This window comes from Anser anser, assembly GCF_964211835.1.
Source record: "Anser anser genome assembly, chromosome: 3".
Taxonomy (NCBI): domain Eukaryota; kingdom Metazoa; phylum Chordata; class Aves; order Anseriformes; family Anatidae; genus Anser; species Anser anser.
In genome coordinates, this window is record NC_139722.1 from 5155795 (window position 1) to 5173531 (window position 17737).

Below are 17737 nucleotides of genomic sequence, written 5' to 3' on the forward strand. Positions count from 1 at the left end.
TGCAAGTGCACAACATTGACTCATATGCAACTTGTCACCCAAGAGCAACCCTCAGTAGCTTTTTGTTAGAGCTGCTCCCTAGCAAATTGGTCTCTCCCAATTGTTTACTTTCAGATAACTTCTGTCACATCACTTCTCCAGTTTGTCAAGATCTGAATGACAGCTTTATTATCTATCATATTGACTGCTCCCTCCAATTTGGTGTCAACCACAAACTTGCTGACAGAATGTTCTTTACCACGTAATTGCCAGGCAACTAATCACAACACTACCATTTTGTCTGGTATTGCAAATATACTGTCTTTCCAGGTAATGCAAGGCAAAAGATTGATTTGAAGACTTACTTCACAAGGGACTAGGCTAGTTGTGTGCATTTATGGAAACATGAATTTGAATAGAAATATAATAACATTTATATATAAATGCAGACAATGGCAGCTGCTGTGGTCAGTACTCTCTTCAGACTGAATGTGAATAGAAAGTCAATGTGCACACAAATACCCTTCTGATCCAGCAGTATTTCCACCTGTTCTCGTCTTACCTAATGTACCAGGAAATGTCGCTACCATGTATTATTTAATATTAGTGTACACAATAATCTTTTAATCTTTATTCAATACTGGGTAAAAGTATAATTTGCAGAAATATCCTTTTCTCTTTCTTTAAATTTTACGCTATGGGATTGATATAAAGAAGCCATAGCATGAACAGGAAATTGGCCCAAGACATTTTTACCGCCATGGAAAAATTAATGGGCAAGATTCCAACTTGGTTACAACAATGTCAATCTGGAGACAAGTCAGTAGCTAACTGAGTTTAATTTCATTGCTGGGAATTAAGATAAAGTGTTTCTACAACTGGATGTGTCAATCATTAGCAGAGAGCCTTTGTACCTGGCATTCACATTGACTTCAAATTTCACATCTAAGTAGCAATACATACAAAACTCATTTCAGAGTATTTCATCTGTTCCAACACAAGAAGTGGGAGGAAATAAATAAATGAAACCTCCTTCTTAGAAGTGCACATGATAAATGCACTGTTCCTTCTGGTCACCATTTGGATTTTATAATACCTGTGACACTGAGTCACCTGGTCCTATCAGGAAACAGAAGGGCTATAAATCATCCTCCAGTGAAGAACTCCAGTCACTTCCACAACCACCTGCAGAAGGACAGAAGAAGCTTCCAGTCTTCCTGGAAACAAAAGGTAGGATTTATAATGAATTATTTGCTTAAATTATTACAACTCTAATAATGTATTAATATGCAACCTACTATCAAAAAGCTTCTGGTCTCCTCAACCATTTAGGGCAGTTATAGAAAGAGGATTTTATTCAATGAAAAGTGAGGATTCAATAGGCAATACTGTAGTTCAAGTTGGGAAAAAAAAAAAAAAGAGAGAGAGAGGCAAAAAAATGAGAAGAAAAAAAAAAAGGAAAAAAAAAAGTTCAACAGATGAACAACCAAAAAAGAGGTGTAGCTAACATCACTTATTTTCAGAGTGGGGAAATTACCTCCTTGTACAAATTACCGCTCTTGTGCAAAGTGGCTGCTAATCATACAATCATTGAATATCCTGAGTTGGAGGGAACCTGTGATGATCGAGTCCAACTCCTGAGACCACACAGGGCAACCTAAGAGTTAAATCATATATCTAAGAGCATTGTTCAAACACTTCTTGAACACATGCAGGCTTGGTGCCATGACCACTTCCCTGGGGAGCTTGCTCCAGTGCTTGAACACCTTCTCTGTGAAGAACTTTTTACTAACGTCCGATCTGAACTTCTCTGGTGCAGCTTTGAGGCTTTCCCTTGTGCCCTGTCTCTGGTCTCCAGTCAGACTTTGTGCAGTAATGCTGTACAAGTGAAATGACAGCTTGCGTTAGTCCATTTCAGGCCTTTTTCAAGGATAATAAAAATTAATGGGGATGTTATTTTGTAATATAAATTCATTTATATGAATAATTTAGGATATAACAGTTTTATTATTTCATGAAGTGAACACTTAGAGAAAGGATGGGAAAAACATATCCACACAAGTTTCTTTCAGTGTCAGGTCTCTGTACACAGATGGAGTTGCAGAAAAGTCAGCAAGACTTGGCACATGTCCTGATTTATGTCTGATTGAGGGGGAGCAGGGGAGAGGGATAGAGAGACTGATTTTAGGACCAGTGCCTAGAAATTAATGCAGAGCAATTAAATTTACATCTCTCAAGCTATAAGCATTTGGTTGAAACCAGTGGGATTGCCAAAAGTATGTTGGTATCTTGGAGCAATCAATCCACTGGTTCTTAAAAAACATTCTAATGGCATTTTCCAAATTGTATCATGTATTAAATTACCAATTATATTTAACTGCAATTTAATTCATTGAAAATATTATAGTGAATGAATATTTTGGCTCTTTTTAAGTTAGCTTTTTCAGTTTGTTCACAAAATAGAAAGGTTCACAATTTAAATGGTTATCTTTCGATTGAAACAAAATGTTTAATATCACATGTTTTACACGCAAAAAGATTTGTTATCTATCTGCATATCAGCACATTTTTCACTAGATGAAAAAAAAAAAAATGTATTTTTGCTTGTAACTTGAGTAGAGATTAAAATAATTATCTATTTACTTTTAGTTAGAAATCAAGTGAAAAGAATTGCTTTTCATATTATTGGGAGTATAATCTTCTGTCATTAAACTTATAGGTTAGATGCACTGCAAAGTTTTGTAAAGGTTCTGAGAAACAACAAAAAAAAATAAAGAAAGAAAAGAAAACTTAAAAAGAAAAAAGAAAAAGAAAACTTCAGTGATCCTAAAGAGCTTTGAGGAGTCACAAGTTATGTCAAAATTAAACAATACATAAACCAATACCAAGAACAGGAAATCAATAACTTACACTGTTAGTTATCAGGATAGTTCCCAGTAGAGTTCCCAGATCAGCTGGATCTTAACTATAAGCACTTGGACAAAGCCACACTACTTTGGAGACTGTGTGAGTTTGAATGTACAGAAGTGTTTATTCTGCCTGCATTTTGTCCTCTGAGCTACAGAGCAGCTCCCCGCGGGGTCTAGTTTCCCAGTGCAGACATGACCAGAGATCCCACTCTGAGAGGCTTTGCTCTTCAGCAGAGCTGGAGCAGGTCCCCTGCCTGCAGGCTAGGGACAGTGTGTCTCCTCCTGTGCAAGGTAAGCAAGCTGGTGAGGAAAATGGGTCTTGCTGTACCATTTGGAAAAGGGCAGTGTTTTCTCGCCTCATGTTCTCCATGAGCAGGAGCACCTTGTGTTTTATATAAAGCAGTTGCCTCAAGGTAAAGGGGCTTTGCTGAGTATGGAAAGATCAGCAAACCCAACTGGCCTTTCTCCAGGGATAAATTAAAACTAAACCCAGCAGCCCTTCAAGACCAAATAAGAAGTTAAGCTAATAAGACATCTCTGTGGCAACATGCCTATAAACTCCCTTGGAGTTCTAAGATGGGAAAACTGCCAAAATAAGTAAATTCCACTCTAGTCACCTGCTTGCCTGCCCAAGGTAGCTAAGCAGAAACAGGCTGAACGTAACTCTTATGACTGATTGCAATCAGACAACAAAATTTTAAAGTAACCTTATTACCCTCTGGATCACTGTCATGGGACAGAATGAAGCCTTTACTCTCCCTCCTAAGCAAGTAGTTTTGGTCAATCCAAAGTCTGGTTGTTGCTTTTTCACTTAGAGAAAGCACCCATTTCTTTTGTGATTACACACTACCTGCACTCTGATCAAATGTTTTCTTAAAAAATTAATAAAGTAAGTAAAAATCTTTCTGAAACAACTCTTCCCCAGGACGGCAGTGCTGTTCCATTTCTGGTCCATCCAGTTCTGTCCCAGCTTACGTGAGTTTTTGAAGTGCTTTGAAGTCATTTAGGAAGGGTTTTGACTCCAGACCTGGAAACCTGGATGTAGAGGTCTGCACATGGGCTGTGTCTAATGACCCTTTCCACCAATGCAGTCCAATCAAAGCAGGCAATGGGGAGAAGGCAGTTTCAGAGTAACACAGCCACAAACAAGCCAAAAGCAGCATCCGCAGCAGGGTGATTTGCAGAAGTTTTTCTACAGAAAGAGAAGCATGAATATCCTCTTGTACTGTGAATTTATTTGGAGGTATTCAACTAGGATTAGTCCAGAAAGTATGAGACACAAAGCAGCTGATTCACAGAAATTCTGAAAATGAGAGAAGAGAAGGAAGAAAGAAAGAATCCGTTACCTTTCTAGTTGCGGGAAAGCTTGGAGATACACGGGAGAAAGATGTGTTATATGTTCAGAGAAATAAAAGCTCCATAAAGAGAAGAAAAAAAAATAAAAAAACTGTCTTCTCTTTTCAGAGATGATTCTGCCAATAGTGTTCCTGGGTCTTGCAGCTGTGCTGTCTCCATCCACTGGACAGGTAGGATCTGTTCTTTGTACTGAGAAAATCTGGATGGGGCCTGAGGGACTACTGGTCTGACTGAATTTTTTTTTCCTATACACACCAATCATATGCAGAAAAAGTCTGATGAGATATATAGGATCTGGAAAGCATTTATCCTCAAAGGCAAAATTTCAAAGCAGCAGAGTGCATCCATGCTTGCATAGGCTCGCCGTCACTTAGGAGCTGGATCATCAAGAACTGCACGTCCTGAAATCTCCCACACACTTTCCAAAGATCCAGCCCTCTTCCAGTTAATTCCCCTCAGTTTTAAAGACAGCAATTGCCTAACAATCTCCCTCTCTCATCCCACAGGACCTGAGCTATGTGCCTCTCCCTTTGCTCACAGTCCCATCCTCTCAACAGGTATCGCTGATTTCCCTCAAGCGGCTAAACGGACTAACATACTCAACATCCACTTAGCGGTTCCTCCCACCCACACTTAGTCTGAAGTTGGAAGTTTGATATTTGTGCTTCAGAGATATAGATGTGACTGAAGGCTTGACTATGTTTTTCCCGTCTGTAACCACTCAACTAAAACTACTACTTCTTTCTATAAATCTCGCTTCTCTAAAAGCTATGTAAACACTAAAACTTTTTTAACTACATGAAGTGGAGAGTGCAAATGATGTGCTTTGTTCATGATTAGTCCCTCCAGAGTTAAACAAAAGAGTAAGTTATCACAGGATCAAAACTTTATGGCTGAATGAGATTTAATGGAGTATAAATAAAAAACATAAACAGGAAATGTCTTTCAAATTTTAGTGTCTAGAAGAACTATTAGATGCTGGAAAGATAATATTGAATATGATTGGATTATCTTGATCAGTGAAAATAAATATATACAAAGAAGCTTTTGTTACAACTATTGGCAGTGCTATTATACTGCTAAAAATGTCATCAATAATAAACACATTGTGGGTGTTCATCCATGGGCTCAGTTTACTAGTTACTTCATCAAGTTAGTCACTGATGAGTATGAAGTGCAGTATGACAGAAATATCAGTAGCAACTAAGACATGATAAAACATAATACAGAACAACAGCCTAAAAAATATGATGGCAATTTTTAATCTCTGCTTTCCATAATGCCATCTAGAAGACTAATGGCAAAGATTGTAAAGAGTCAGAGTTGTTCATATGGTTATTTTTTAATTAGAAAACATATTAAAAAATTGAGAAATACCATCAGTTATAGCAAGAGTGGACAAAAATCTACAGCATGAAAAATATTATCACAGTATTTTTAGGATCTCCTGATGAAGTACCACAAGAGGTCTGTGATGATCCCGTGGTTAAACAAAGAATAAATAAATAAACAAACAATCAAACAAAAAGCCATCAACTGGCTAGTTTAAAATGCCAAAGAAGAGGAACACATCATAAATGGAGTCATGTGTTCATCTGATTTTTAGATCCTGTTTCCCCAAAACATTATGAAGTATGAATGGCACAAGAGATCTTCCAAGATATTCTAGTCATCTCCACAGGGCTGGCACATAGGACGAAGGAACCAGTGGTATTTTTATTACCGCTAACCACTCAAAGTGCTACTTTGCCTGGGAGCTCCCCTAGAAAAACTTAGGGGACAAAGCATATCACAGTACCTCCTCTGTTACAAGGATCAACTCCTTCATTGATATTAGTTATTTGGTATTTTAATATTTCCTAGACAGTATGCAGCATTAGTTACATTCACATAAATATATATATATGCAACTTTTGCTTTCAATTTAGGTACCTGAAGCTTTCACTGCTCTGATAACTACCAATCCTGATCAGCAAAAGCTAATTGTTGACAAACACAATACGCTCAGGAGAGGAGTAAACCCGACTGCCAGCAACATGTTGAGGATGGTAAGTTGTGTGCTGTAAATCTATCGGCACTGAGGAATGGACCCCGTGAGAGCTACAGAACTGTATAAAAGGTCAATTTATTTTATTTAGCAACAAATGCACCCTCCACACCTTTCCTAGGGACCTAGCACAGCAACTACCAGGAAAAATATAAAATTGCACAGATGGAAAGAAAAAAAAGGTTTGGAAGATTTTGTGGTGTATGAACAGTAATGTGTCTTTCTTTTGGAGGAGAAAGAAAAGGGAGGAAAAGGAGGAGCCACAACATTGTTCATTCCTTTCTGATGTATTCTTTGTCATTCTTCACAGTTTCTAGTCAATTCCTGGGTGCACAATAAATCCATTTCTACTCCCAGCACCACCACCCCTGCTAAAATAGGGGTTTGCATATAATTTTCTGATTCAAAGTGTAGTTTCCAAGTTTTGTTGCTTCAGGAGCGGTTCGTCAGTGCTTAATGCCTGAATGACTCAGATTTTCTTCTTTCATTCTTTCTTCTTTCATGAAGGAATGGAACCTTGCAGCTGCAACTAATGCTCAAAACTGGGCAAATCAATGTTCTCTCAGTCACAGTCCTTCAAGCCAGAGGAAAACCAGTAAGTAAAGAATGAATGCTCACTGAATGATGTCATTTACAATATTAAAGTAACCAATTTGGGAGCATGGGATTTCTAAATTAGCTGATATCAAAATGAAGCTGAAATAATTCATTTACTTATTTTCATCTTTGTAGATTCATATCTTCTGAGGTGAGACTACATACTCAGCTAAATATATTTTATAATTTTATAATAGTTTATAATATATTATATATTATAATGTAATTGTTTCACGTACTTTTTTTGGTATAACTTTATTTTTATAATTGTGATTTCATAATGTGATGATGTGATTCACATTTCTAACTGAAAATGTCCACTAAGTAATGACATAAACCAGAATTGGTCAGTGTATATTCCTGTACATTAAATGTAAGCAGATGGAAAAAAAAATTCTTCTAAGACATGGTTCATTCATCCTAATCTTTAGGATTGTATGGACTGAAACTTAAAGCTGTACATCTTTTTTCTAGATTTTTTTGCTCTAAATTTTGTTCAGAAAACAAAATATGAAGCAAAAGCTCTTACCCAAAAATACTTGTACCAAAAAAGTATAAGTCCAATGGAAATTGTATGATATATTGTCACCAATTCATTTAGTTATCAAATTTATGTTAAATTACCAATCTCTGAGAAAAAAAAAAAAAGTGTGTGCAAAATTTCTGGTCTTACATTTCCCATTAATTGCCTTCCTCAAGCACTACTTTGCTTATCAAACTTTTAAGTTGATGGAAAGCACTGAACAATTTGTGAGATTTTTATTTTTGTTTTAATTTATCTTTTAAATTATTTGACTAAGCATTTGAGATATCATTTACATTCAATGTTTTTTATTGGTGCATGGGACAAAAATAGATTTCTAGATGTAAATCTGTCCAGTAAGTAAGAAGAATTTAGTCCTTTTCTCATCTCAGTTGCATCGGTTTTACGTGAGCATATCCAATTTTCTTCAGTGGCTGAAATAAATAAATAAATAAATAAGTGGTGAGAAAATATACACTTTCAGTATCTCCATTAGAAAGAAGAAAATCTTGATCCAATTTTCTGCCTAAACGAGCTTGCAAGGGCTGGATTTAACTGTCTGGGATGGACGGGGAAGAGAGTGAAGGTCCAAAACCTACTGATGGTGCTAAGGTGCATAGATGCTGAGACAAGATTCAAAACTTTTAAATCCCCTGGCACCTTGCTTTAACCTATAACTATCTGGGAGGCTCATGTAAACACTTCAGTCATTAGATATTGAGGTTACAGCAATACAGCAATAGCTATGATCAGTGGCCAGTGTGGTATTTACTGCTGGCTTCTGTATATACTGTATAAGATGTGGACTGACCTTCAGTTCTCATGCTTTTTGTCTAAAAATAAAATAAAATAAAAATGAATTCAGTGGTTCTTGCTAAAGTGAACCCCACATGAGAAGTGATGCATATGTAGTAAGGTTGGTCAGGGCACTAGACCTGAATAAAAACAGGAGGCAAATACACGACACAGTAGACACCTTAGTGTGTACCAGAAGTAAAGTTTGAATTATTGTGATTTTCCCAAGATTACAGGACTGTGAACTGAATGATGATTAGAGCTGCCACCTTCCAAATATCAAAAATACAGTCACGAATCTATTACAGTGCACATGTGCATGTGTATCTACTGACACGTACAAGGTCTGTCAACAACTAAAACTACCAGCCAAACAGGTTGGCCACGCTGCAAATTGGTCAGATGACTTCAGAATTGACAAAAGGTGGTGTCATGGAACCAGAAAAAAATCCCTGCCATCCCTTCTGGGATGAAAGCTGCCAGGGATCTCAGAGCAACTTTTACTTGTTCTCACACGTGCATGTTTTCTTCATTTCTCAGTCCCTTTTTCTTTTCAGATGTAGATTGTGGTGAAAATCTCTACATGTCAACCGCTCCTTCCTCATGGTCAGATGCTATTCAGGCCTGGTACAATGAGGAGAAAGATTTCAAATATGGAGTAGGAGCAACAACAAAAGATGCTGTGATTGGCCATTACACTCAGGTAGATGCAACCTCTTTATATTCCATGCTGAATAAATAAAAATCCATGTCAGCCAAGCAATATTTACCCTCTCATATTTAAATACAACGAGTACAATAGAGATATGAAAGTTACACCAACGAAAAACAGAATTTAAAAGACTTAAGTGTCATTTCAATTTTTTCATAAAGTATACTAGAAGTCGGTGCTTTGGTTTAAATTGCTAGATTACACCAAATCCGGTTAAGTATTAAGTGAGTTTATGTGCAGCAAGTGGAGAAGCTGGAGTAGATTTACAAAGGGAGTTAAAATAGATGTAGTCATCCCAACCACCCCACTCCCCAAAAACCATGGCTGGGTGTCATGAGATGTGTCATGGTGCCCCCCACCCCCCACCCAGTCTACTCTGATGGCAGATATTGAATAGTTTGTCCACTGGGAGAAAGCTCAGTAATTTTGACCTTTTAAAATTTGTAATTATTTATTGTGCATTCTGCTCTACTGTTCTTCCTAGAGTACCAGGGATATGGATTGTTATTCTGCCATCATCACCTTTGGTTTTGTTTCCCTTCAGCAAAGTCTCCAACCATGCACACACTTAGTCACGTGTATGACATGACACACAAACAACTATTTTTGCACACAGAGTAAAGATACAAGTATTTCAAAGCTTCAGGAAGATAAAATGGGAAGAAACATTTGTTTGTTTAACATTCGAAAATTTCTCAGACACTGGAAGAATAGGGTTATTAAATTATCAGGAAGGAAATATATATAGTTATGCTATGATCTATGGAGTTCCACTACTTCAGAGAGTTCCCAGTTGGAAAGTGGCTTATGATAACTTCCTCTGTTCAACTGCATATACAAAATTTTACACCATCTTTTGTGTTTACAGCATCTTCTTCAAGAGTTGTAATTAAATGAAAATACGCTACGTCAAGACAGTTTAGCATAAAACTTTATATATATATATATGATAAAATTTTGTAATTATACCCTGAAATGTTATTTGATTGAGGGGTGAAAGCAGGTAAAAAAATGCTTTACCAACAAGATGGGACTAATATTTACTATAAATGTTAGATATAAAGGACTTAACTTGGTTGCAAATGTTTCTTTAATGCATAACTTACTTCAATTATTTTCAATTGTATTTGTTTTTCATTCTCCAATGATCTTTATTCTTATATCTGCAGGTGGTTTGGTACAAGTCTTACCAAATTGGATGTGCGGTTGCTTACTGTCCTAATAGTAACTATAAGTACTTTTATGTGTGCCAGTACTGCCCTGCGTATGTATTGATTCTGCTGCTGAAATTTCTTATTACATTATCAAAATAAGACAGAAGACAGGAAATTTGTAACACAATGCATCATTCACAACTCAGGAACAGGTCTAAGGAACGTATTAAGAATATGGACAGAAACATACCTGTGAAAAGAATCCTCAAGCAAGTAAAAGCATAAAACATAATGCTGACACTGATTTTCAGATTAAATTTAATTTGCCCAAAACCCTAATTCTCATCATAGTAGATCACAGATAAATATTTTCCTTATTGTCCTTGAAACCTTGGTTCAGAAAGGCATATTGGTATGTACCATAATACTATTTGGGGGGAGGGGGAAAAATTTTAAGGCAGAGTGAGGTTTTATAAACTTTGTGTAAAATTGATTTCCATATTCACATTCTAATATATATAAATAACTTGACCTATAAATAAAGATTTAGCATATATTAATATATGTATGCATCCATATAATTAGTTTTACTCTCAGATATGTTATCGTGAGTTTATAGTTCATGTTAGTAATGGTTATGTTTCAGGGGGAATAGGGTAGATTTAATGAAGACACCCTACAAAGAAGGAAAACCCTGTGGTGACTGCCCTAATGCTTGTGACAACGGATTATGCAGTAAGTTTTAAGCATTTTAATTGTGACACAGGTAAAGTTGACACTGTAAAAAATACCAATTAGTTTATGCAAATGGGAAGTTTTAAAATGATTTGTTCAAATGCCAGGCCAAAAGAAAGGCTATTAATCTCATGCTGTATAGGTTGCCATATTATTACTATTTATTACCTCTTTTATGGAAGAACAATTGCAGTCCCAGGCTTCCTCACATTAGGTGCTTTACCTGTGTAGGACGACTTGTGGTGTGAAACCCAAAAAGGAGTCTGTAAGACAGGTGGGCAAATGTTAAATGGTAGCTGATTTTATGTCCATTGGGATGCAGATACCCTCCACTTTTTGGACCCACAGGGATAGATCAAGATATTCATATGACCCAGATACTTTAATTAAAGATGACAATGTCTGGATCTCCATACGGAAGCTCTCACAAGTACTTCTTAGTGTAAGAAGATCCATTGACTGCAATGAGGTCAAAATACCTTGTAAGTTCAGCAACAAACCTTGAAAAAAAGCTAGGAATACTGTATATGTGATCAAAATCTTGGACACTGCTGTGGAGTAAACAGCAACAAATAGGAAAAATGAGAGATTAAAGAACTATCAATGAAAAAGATTCTGAAAGGAAACACTGTAGATTTTTATTTCCAATTTGTGATTAATTTTGTGTTTTTATTCATTTTCACAGCCAATCCTTGCAAGTTTCAGGATCTTTATTCCAATTGTCCTGGATTGGTAAATGATTACGGGTGTGCCAATACCTTTGTTATGCAGAACTGCCCAGCTTCCTGCCAATGCAAAACTGAAATAAAATAAAATTAAAGGCTCATCTCTTCCCTTCCCAGTCATCCATCTCCTTCAGAACTTCTTTCACAAAAACAAAGAATATCCTTCCATGTATGCAGTAAGACTGACTTAGTCCAGTGATACAAATGAGGAAGAGCTACAGGCCAATGTTATCTTCTATTCACATAATGCTCTGGAAATGTAGTGGAGGTGTTAATTGAAATTTGGCATTTGGATATCAGACATATATACTGATCAGCTTCTCACGTCTTTGTTTTCACAAAATGTTATTAAAGGAGCACTGATTGATTTTCTGTTCCATAAAGTTCCATATGTTTTTTATGTTCTTAGCATACTAATGGAACTAATCTTAACTTTACCAACATTTTGAATTTGTGTTCTGTAAACTGGACCAGAAGACGAATGGCATTACCTGAAATATGTAATTCTCAAAAAAAAAAAGTAAAATAAAACAAATTAGGAGAGCAGAGCAGCTTCCACTAGTACTATTCTAGTTTGTAATGTTGTAATGTGTCTTTTGCTGACATACTTTCTGCTGTAAAATAGTTACATCTATTGCTTAGAAAAAAAAAAAAGTACAGTTCATTTATATTAATGATCCTTTTTATAATATGCGATTACACTTAGCACAAATACAGATAACCAAACCTGCTCTCTAATCAAAAAGAACAGCCTGATAAAATGGTTTAATTCACAAAAAGAAATTGCCAAAGGGGATGGTTCCTGTGTTTGGAAATTTTCCTTTTAATAACAAGTAGGTGTGTCCTCCAAACTTATTTTTTGAATGACTGCTTTTGCTGTATCAATCATTAAATTGTTAATTCCTCACTCGCCAATTCATTTTAGTTTTCATTCTTTTTTATTACCATGAAACACAGTTCACTTCCACCAACTTTTTGACTTTATCAACATGGAGTCTTGAAAGGAACCCAATTCTTTAGCAAAGAAAGCAGAAACCACTAATATGAGAAACTGGAGGTTTCCTAGTCAAAAACAGCAGTCAGGCAAACAGCTTTTCTTCAGAATCTCTTTCAGAGAGAACAGACGCTTCTACAAATAACATGCAATACCTGCGTTTGTGACCTTTGGGAAGCAACTGTTCTGCTGCAGAGTCAACAATAGGACTACATGTTATTTTAGCCTTACGTTACAGTAGTTTCACCTTCCAATGCTCTTTTAATAAGGAAGCTCCTGTCATAATTAACATTTCAAGTCCCAGAGATTTTGGCACAAGAATTTCAGCACACATTTCTGACTCACTGATTGCAGTGGCAATTTCAGTACATATTTCTTACTCATTAATTTCAGTGGCATTTCTGCTAGTACTGAAAGGTGAGCTCTAAATTCAAAGCCTGGTTTCACAATTCAAAGAGCTTATTGTTTTGTTGTTTGTTTCAATGCGTTTTTTTTCCTCATTCATTTCCACTGCTTTTTCCCTCCATGTTATACTGCCCTCTCATTTGGGTACCTCTCTACTAGCAAATTAAGCAATGCTGGGATATAGGTATGAGCACTGTATACGAGTGCCCACACTCTCAAATTGTTAGCACAGATCCAAATAAAAATGATGACAATGCAATATATAATCCAGTGGTTGTCATGGAATAGGGTAGACCAGTTACACCCCACTCTAACAAAAGTCCGTCTACCTTTAGTAATGGGACTAGAGACCTATTCCCTTCTATCTTAACCCATAAAACAAGAAATGATTTCTCAGTCACTCACAACAGGAAATAAAAGTAGTCTAGTGAGGTAAAAATCAGCCTTTCTACATCTCACCTGTGAGGGTCCAGGGAACAAAAGGTCAATACGTATAATTTAGATATCCAGGAAGATAATGGACCAAATTGTTTACCAGTCATTTTGTAGTCAGTAGAGCGTAAAACACTAGCATAGATTTGTCACAAGCTAATCTTGCCAACCAATGCAACTTTCTCCTTTAATGAGGAACTAGATCTAGAGGACTTTGTCTTGACGTTGGTAGCACATTTGACAAACCCATAAAAGTTCTTTTCAAACTAGGGAGATGTGGTTCAAAATAAAGTAATAAGACACAGCACATACATGCTGTTGAACACACAACCACGATGTTCCTGTAGAGGGAGCTGGGACCAAGGCCTCTAGCTGTTGGGTGTCCTCACAGACTGACAATACCCAAATCAGGAGCTAATTACACAGTTCTCACAAGTAATGCCCACGACCTTTCCTAGCCTCAAGTCACAATCATGGCTTAAGAACACCCACAATATGGAAAACCTTCACTGTATGACTTTCTTGGGTACAGGAGTTCTCATTTATCACGAGCCCATTTAAGGCATTTTTTTAGGACAAAAATAAGCTCCAAGTTCCCAGATTCCATCCAAAAAAAAAAAACATTAAGAGCCAATTCTGTTCTAAGAAATTTACCAGAACTTTAATCCATAACAGTTTGGTATAAAATAAATAAGTGATACTTAAAAGACGCAAGATCTGGAGAGGTAATACCAGTAGATAGGAGCAGGAAAACCGTGGTATCCAGAGCTAGGCTACAGAGACATTAATTTGCTTCTGTTTGATGCTAGTAAAAGATTTAAAAGCCATTATAACAGATACATCATAATGATTGCACGGCTGTGTGCATTGTCTCTGATCCTTGCAGCAACTACAGATTCCACATCAGATCATGCCTTTCTCCTAGCACACCTCATTCTTGGGGAGTTTTATCTTTCAAGGCGGCACCCTCAAAACCCTTCCTGTCTCTACCAGGGATCCAGAGCAGACAAGGAACTGCCATGGGAGGGCCAATGGAAAGAGGTTATTTCCCATCCTCTTCTTCACCTACTTCAAATGGAGTTCTCTGCAGGCACCTGGCTGCTCTAGGACAACAGTGGCTGAAGTATGCCCCATATGATGGACCTTTTTGGCTCACTGTGGACAAGTACACAGTTTAGAGAGTAAGACATATTCCAGCTACAATAATTCTCTCATTTGTGCAATGGTGTAATGGACAGGAATAACCAAGCTTATCATAGGCACTGTTCAGCTAAGCAGTATCCTGCCTCTCACCATTACAAAAATAATGTCCTTTAATGGCAGACAGGCAGAAAAATCCTGTGATTTTGCTCTTTCTCTATATTTGATATTCAGCAGTCATAATATCCTTTTAGCACTGAAACAGAAACTTTAATGTCATTTTGAAAATGAATCATCCTTAGTTATGATAATGCTGGATGTTCTCAGAATGCGTGTAGTCTTCTGAAAACTGAAAGATGAATATATTTTACAACCCTTCATGCTGTAGGCCTTGATTCACTTATTTGTAGAATTTGAAGAAATGTTCTTGAAGCCTGCAAAGCAAAAATGTGCAGTAAGCCTTCAAATGTGTGCCTAAGCCTTGATTGATTTGACACTTTAAAGTGTTACAACATTTCAAAGGTGAGGATGCAAAACTGTGTTGAAATCATGCTATGTGCAGTGGGTTTGAAAAATCCCTCCCAAAACTGAGGACTGCCTCGTTTAGACTCTCTTAGGCTGCATAATGCAACAATTCTTCCCCACATTCAAGAAAAAGATATTGTGCATGTATTAAAATAAAAGTTGTTCTCCATGAAAGGTAGTTGAAACAAAGTGTACCTCCATTGAAGTAAAATATGCCCAAGAAGGATCCCTAATTTTTAAATAATGCCTTCATCAAGGAGCTATCTTTCCATAACCTGGCAGGTGGCAGGAAAATAGTGTTTAGCAACACACCCAATAGACTTATGAGAGAAGTAAATTTTAGGTAAATGACAATGCTCTCCAAAGACTGGCTAGACCTATTATAACTTCCAAACTATATCAGGCATAATAAACAACAAGAGAAAAGTGACCCCACATTATCTTTTTCAAGACTATTTTCACATGAATAGGCTTTTATTTTTATTTAATTTTGCCTGCACCTCTTTATTTCTATCCAACTGAAATCTAAGGAAAAAACTCCACACAGTCCAACAGAGCTAGAAAATATACAATCATGTACGCTTGATATAAGGAACATTATATCTTTGAGAGCAGGCACAACAAAACAAAAAATCTCATAAATTCAAAAATGTTGAAAACAGACTTCTGACAATGTAATGCCTTCAGTGCATTCCTTTCGCTGCTTTCTTCAGATATGAAGAGGAAACTCTATTATTTTAATCTGCCTGACAGCTTTCAGCAAAGCATGGTCTTTCATATATCACAAAGGCAAAAACATACTTAATGCAAAAGACACATCGTCATTGGATAATAAAGTTCACTAACCTTACTATTTTAAAACATGCTAATGAAATTTAACATCCTGCACACTATTTTTAATATATTAAATTTTCCCCCTTTTTCACAATAAACATATTAATATTTGAGTAAGACAAGAAATGTAGGCTCACCAGTCGTTACCAACATCCTGCTAAGCAAGAATACACGAATGCATTGACCAAAATGCCACAACTTCCATAGTATTCAAATACAGCCTTGAAGAAAATCCTATGTACTGAATGGAAGGACAGCTATTTGAAATGCATTCACAAGTAGCTGAAATTGCATGGTAGATAAAACCTTCTGATCCACAGTTAAATTTAACTTGATGATAATTATAAAGGGAGGCTACAGTGAGCTAAAAAGATTGTGAGTATAGTACCATAATGAAGTTGCATTTACAATTCTCAAACTTCTGATTTTGATCGCTACATTGAGGAAATGCATTGATTTTTAGTGCATTTTTGGCTGCAGTTTTGTAGAACCATGTAGATTTGGCTTAATCTTCTCTCACATACTTATGTAAACCCAGAAAAATTAATTAGAATCATCAGCTTACACAAGACAAAGAAATCTCCATTTTTTATTTTTCCCATCCAGTTTTTTTACTTCCAGGTGCGATTTGTCCCTCCATACTGTTTGTCTTCATTTTAACTCATCATACAAAAAATTGATTTTATCAAACAGATTTATTCTGAGCATGTCATCATCTTCTACATACCATGTTATATCTGGTGCCAAACTGTCCGGTCACGTTCTGCATCAGCCACATTTTTATTCTGCTCTGCAAGAGTGTCATCAAAAAATAGAGTGCCCTTAGAAAAAATCGTGATTGTTGTACTATATAACTTAATCATCTGAGCAGAAACATGCCTTTTCCACCTATAAGGAGATAACCGTCATTAATTTCCTCACTAATAATTAGCCAAAGACAGGCATTTAGATAAGTTATATGCAGTCAAAAATGAATATTGTTGTAACTCTTCCTATGGCATTTTCAGGTGAATTTCCTGACTGTGCTCATGTGCCTGTTTGCTCTGCTGCATCAGTGTGCTGAACAAGCAAGAAAGTAAAACTATAAAGAAAACAGAAACAATCTAAAGATAGCTTTACACATTTTTAGATTAGCATCTTACCATTTTACAGCCATATAAGAAAACAATGGGTGTGTACTCAGGCTCTTATCAGAGATCTTCAGTAACCTCAGCTGGCCCCAGAAATGCTGCAGAACCTGGTGTTTTACTCCCTGAGATCCCACCTTGGCACCCACAGCCTTCTGTCTAGCACCCAGGTTCCCAGCATGCTATTTTAGGAGAGAGGTAAGTGTCTCCAAATTAGATGCAAATTGCAAACAAAGACTGAGCAAGGAGTGGCCTAATTCAGTTTAAAAGGAAACAAGGTCTGACATGTTTTAATCTTCCCCCACCCTCTGCGCTTTGGCATGCGTAAGGGTTATAGACATCCCTTGGCATGGCAGAGAGCAATCAGAGGAGGATAAGGCCAGACATTTGAATTTGAATTTCCCCCAGATATATATTCCCCGCGGAGCGTTTTGTTAGGATCCTTTTATCTGGCTCCCAGATTCCCCACAAATGAGTACTTGCTATGTTAAGAATAAATGTCTTACCAACATCTTTCAGACTCAAATGGCAGGGACTGTCCCTTGATGTAAATATATTTATTTATTGCTCTGCCTATAATATACTTCAGCCGTAGTTTGCTAGGTTTTTCATTTAGTAGTAGTGTTGTACCAAACAGTTTCTGTCATTTTTTTCCTTAAGCTTTGCTATTTCTGCTATACTGGCTGTTTGAGGAGGTTAAGAATTGGGAAGCTGGTCTATTTTTAAAAAAAAATCCTATAAAAATATA

General features: G+C 36.6%; 1 protein-coding gene and 1 long non-coding RNA gene across 2 annotated transcripts in view; one reads left to right on the top strand and one right to left on the bottom strand.

The window, feature by feature from the left end:
• Positions 1 to 991: 991 nt before the first annotated feature.
• The window catches only part of LOC310897471 (uncharacterized protein), a 54190-nt gene continuing 37444 nt past the window's right edge, over positions 992 to 17737 (top strand). Inside the window, exons 1-9 of the mRNA XM_083831123.1 lie at positions 992 to 1209; positions 4353 to 4414; positions 4751 to 4801; positions 6173 to 6292; positions 6799 to 6886; positions 8764 to 8909; positions 10088 to 10182; positions 10719 to 10807; positions 11493 to 11616. Of these exons, the coding sequence (XP_083687249.1) occupies positions 1035 to 1209; positions 4353 to 4414; positions 4751 to 4801; positions 6173 to 6292; positions 6799 to 6886; positions 8764 to 8909; positions 10088 to 10182; positions 10719 to 10807; positions 11493 to 11616 (950 nt within the window). The 5' untranslated portion in view covers positions 992 to 1034. The remainder of the gene's footprint in view (positions 1210 to 4352; positions 4415 to 4750; positions 4802 to 6172; positions 6293 to 6798; positions 6887 to 8763; positions 8910 to 10087; positions 10183 to 10718; positions 10808 to 11492; positions 11617 to 17737) is intronic.
• Positions 13448 to 17233, bottom strand: LOC310898056. Its single transcript, XR_014582928.1, has 3 exons — positions 17005 to 17233; positions 16590 to 16652; positions 13448 to 14937 (listed from the first exon to the last, which is right to left on the bottom strand). It is a non-coding gene; the product is annotated as an uncharacterized lncRNA (long non-coding RNA).